This window comes from Anneissia japonica, unplaced genomic scaffold, assembly GCF_011630105.1.
Source record: "Anneissia japonica isolate Jap-2015-1 unplaced genomic scaffold, ASM1163010v1 scaffold288012_len1326614_cov192, whole genome shotgun sequence".
In the NCBI taxonomy this organism is placed as follows: domain Eukaryota; kingdom Metazoa; phylum Echinodermata; class Crinoidea; order Comatulida; family Comatulidae; genus Anneissia; species Anneissia japonica.
In genome coordinates, this window is record NW_022756612.1 from 218,618 (window position 1) to 222,302 (window position 3,685).

The 3,685-nt window shown below is 32.3% G+C and overlaps 1 protein-coding gene across 2 annotated transcripts in view; it reads left to right on the forward strand.

The window, feature by feature from the left end:
• Positions 1-3,685, forward strand: part of LOC117124273 (mitogen-activated protein kinase kinase kinase 2-like) — a 62,801-nt gene that overhangs the window by 36,656 nt on the left and 22,460 nt on the right. For both annotated transcript variants that reach the window (XM_033270437.1, XM_033270436.1), the window contains one exon: positions 830-906. In XM_033270437.1, the coding sequence (XP_033126328.1) occupies positions 830-906 (77 nt within the window). The remainder of the gene's footprint in view (positions 1-829; positions 907-3,685) is intronic.

The window sequence follows — 3,685 nt, forward strand, 5'->3', positions numbered from 1 at the left end:
TGTCTTTTATCTTGTAATTAGTTTATGTTATAGATATTGTCATTTAAAGGTTAACTAGGTCATTTGAGAAATATCGTGGAATATTAAAAAATTGTGATGGGGAAATGATTATGCAGGCCTATCTATCCAGTCAGTGGGTATGGGGCCTTTGAAGGTCACTGAACAACATCCCTCCTGTGATCTGCGTCACTTCATTCAAAGCCTTTCCAGGGCCAACGGAAGCCCACATTTCTAATTTTTGTTTTAAGCTGGTGGCTGACCGATTGGACAGTGATGCAGACACCGCGGTTGACCTTATAAGCAGTCTAATTAAAACATAATGCTGCTTAGTCTGAAAAACGTGACTTAACTTAATATGTAGTGAACTAATTTTGTTGAAATGTTACATATAGTTGCTAAATATTTTAATGTCATAACCGAAGTATTTTAGGTTGGGAAACCATGCCACATTCACCATTAGAGACCACTTCCTTGTAAAGGCCTACCCTTTCCTTGTTGTAAATCTTATTTTATTAACATTTAGTCAATCTCTAATAAAGAAACACTAACGGTAACTTCTTTTTGAACAGTAATGAACAGTATTTCAATTGGGAAATTATTGTTAATGTTGTGCCAAAAAATATTGTGCATCAAAGTGCAAAATATATTAATTGTTTAGATTGGGTTTGACTAAATTATCACCTCTAGTAGTAGTAGATAATAGAGAAATTAGTAATTTTGTTTATGTTTATAGTGATTTCAATGTTATTGTACACTGTTTTTATACTATGTTGGTAAATGATATTTTGATTAGTATTTTAAATCTCTATTTGTTATGCTTTTTTCACAGATAAAAAAGAGAATCCTGACGTTATACAGTCAATAGAACAGGAACTAGTTCTATTAAAACAGAAACCAAAACAATTAGTAAGTTCAGAATTTGTTGCCAAAAATGATATCTTTATAGAATCTACAACACTTCATTTATGAAAGTATACAAATATACAGTATCTAAAATGGATCTTTAATCTTGATTCCAACTGATGTAATATATTTTTTGGCCACAAAACCAAAATTTCTTTGCATTGATAATTAAATTAATTGATTAGTAATTTTCAATTTTAAATAACTAAAGATAATTACGGTAGAATATTTCTGTTTTGTGGCATTTTTACGAAGCCTTGTATAATCAGTGGCATATCTAGGCATCTTGAAATTGTGGGGGGGGGGGTGCCTGATAGAGCGACAGTGAATTGGGGAGGCTCGATAATTAGGTGGCGGGGTGCAAGCTTCCAAAATAAGGTGATTTGACTTGATTTTTAACTACTTGAGCATGATTTTGGTTGGGTGTACCCCATTCATTCCCTTCAGATACACCACTGTTTATAATGTAATTTGCATGGTAATCATTTATGATGTTTTAAAGTGCCCCCGGTTTTTTTAATCTTCTGATTTTTTAGGGTTTTACCAGATTCTTCTGTGGACAATGCATCATTTAACCATGGTTTACAAAAATAATAATAAAAATAATGTTACATTTAGCACATATTGCACATTGCCTCTATGCGCTTTAACAATTAACAGAGAAATGAGAAAATAAAGAAATATTATAATTATAAGAATAACAACAATAATATACTAACTATGTTAATCTTTGTTTTAGGGTATTTGCCAGATTTTACCAAAGAGTAGACATGTATTATTATTAATTCAACCATGGTTTTCAAAAACCACAATGTATAAACTGGCAACTAACCTGTTGATAATTCATTTGATTTTTGGTAATCCTTGCAGGAAACCGGATATTTTTATAATAGGATGAAACTTATAAATCTGTAATTGAAGAGCAAATGTTAAACATAAACCAGTTTTCCATGAGTATATTCAAAAGTCAATATTTCCTTAATAATTTGTTTGTATTATTTACATATCAAATATAAGACAATTTCAATTTCCTTAAAAAAAAAAATTCACTAGGGTGAATCATATTTACATAGTTTCACTTGTGATTACAACTACTGAGATTATTTGATGTTGGCATATCTAAGCAAGAAAGCAAGGATTCAAGGAATCAACTAAGGTTACAAAGTATCTTCTTTTTAGCGTGATCATAACTGAATTAAGTCACCTTATTAATGGGAATATAGAAACCTGTAAAAACTGAAAGGTCCACTGATTAATCTCAAATAAGATAGTATATTACATACTCCAATTCAAATGAAATAATACATACTCCAGTCAAATGAATTATCAACAGATCAGTTGCCAGCTTATACATTGTGTTTTTTTAATGTTGCTGATTTTGATTATATTTTGTCTTGGATTTTCCATAATTTCCTTCATGACAATACAACAGGCTATTCTGTACTGCCAGTATGACAGTTTGATACAGTGTAGATAATCCATTTCTTTCTTTCCATTTGAATGAACTGTTATTGATGCCTACACATTGTTTGCATATTTTAGTATGATTTGCTTTGTTGTCCTTGGTCCCTGGAATATCTGGTAGCCTACCATTATGCTTTTGAGAGAGGCCCTCTATGGAATGAACCATGGCAAGAATACATGTTTTGCTAAAGTTAAATTCACAAATTTTTCATTCATTTTACGTTAGTTACTTTAAATATTTAAGGTGATCTCTATTCTAATTCTATTGTAGGCCTAATATTTTGAAAGATATTCCTTAAAACATGTAATTTGTTTATATTTTTGCAGTGTATTTTTTCTACAAAATTATTGTAAAAAGTTATTTTAATTGTATCCAATGTATCATTGATAAGTAATATAGTCACATCGGCATTCCCCACAAATATAAAAAATAAAGAAATAATTTTCAATAATTAATTGTGATATGCCATCAACATTCATTGTGATGTCATAATGATATCGGTATTATTTTCATTTTATTTATTTCTTCCTGGGTGACTTGAGCCTTATGAGTGATATTCAAAATGTAAAGTTTAATAATATTGATGTTAGTTACTGTATGAGAACAAATAATAAGAAAGTATAATACATACAGTACTCTAATACCCATTTCACACTAGCAGAAAATATTACAACTTTTAACAATTATTAACAAGTTGTAAGAAGTTTGATATTCCGAGATTTTTGGTTCGTTTCACAAGTGCACTTTCAAACCATGAGAAATCTCGGGAAAACTCGGAAGAATAATGACTAGGCCTAGGCCTAGAGGCTTAGGGTAGTACTAGTAGTAGGCCTCCTAGGCTAGTTGTAGGTTGTGCGAATTACATATCAACTACTAAACTAGGCCTGGTACCGAATTAACAAGATTATAATTATTCCATGGTCCTTAGCCTTTGGAGAGTAAAGTGAATTCAACTCCTGGCTCGCTTGCTGTAGTCGAGCTGGCGAGAAAGATAGGCCTAGGTTAGCTTGGCGCAGTCGGGCCGCCGGCCGGTAGCTCACCATTGTTGTTAGAGGCAATCAGTGCAACAAGCATCATAATGATTCGCTGTCGGCGTATTTTACGAAGCCTCTGGATTGTTTCTACATCAGACATGTGAAATTTAGCGAGATTTCTTTTGATTTTAGGTCTAGGCCTATTAACAAATGGTAGTACAGTACCGGACAGTTTTATTGCAAAAATTCAACGCATTCAACCCGTTGCGTTTTCGTTGACAACGCGTTGGCGTTTTCGTTGGCGTTGTCGTTGAAACTGTTGACATCGTTGAGAGCTCAGAAA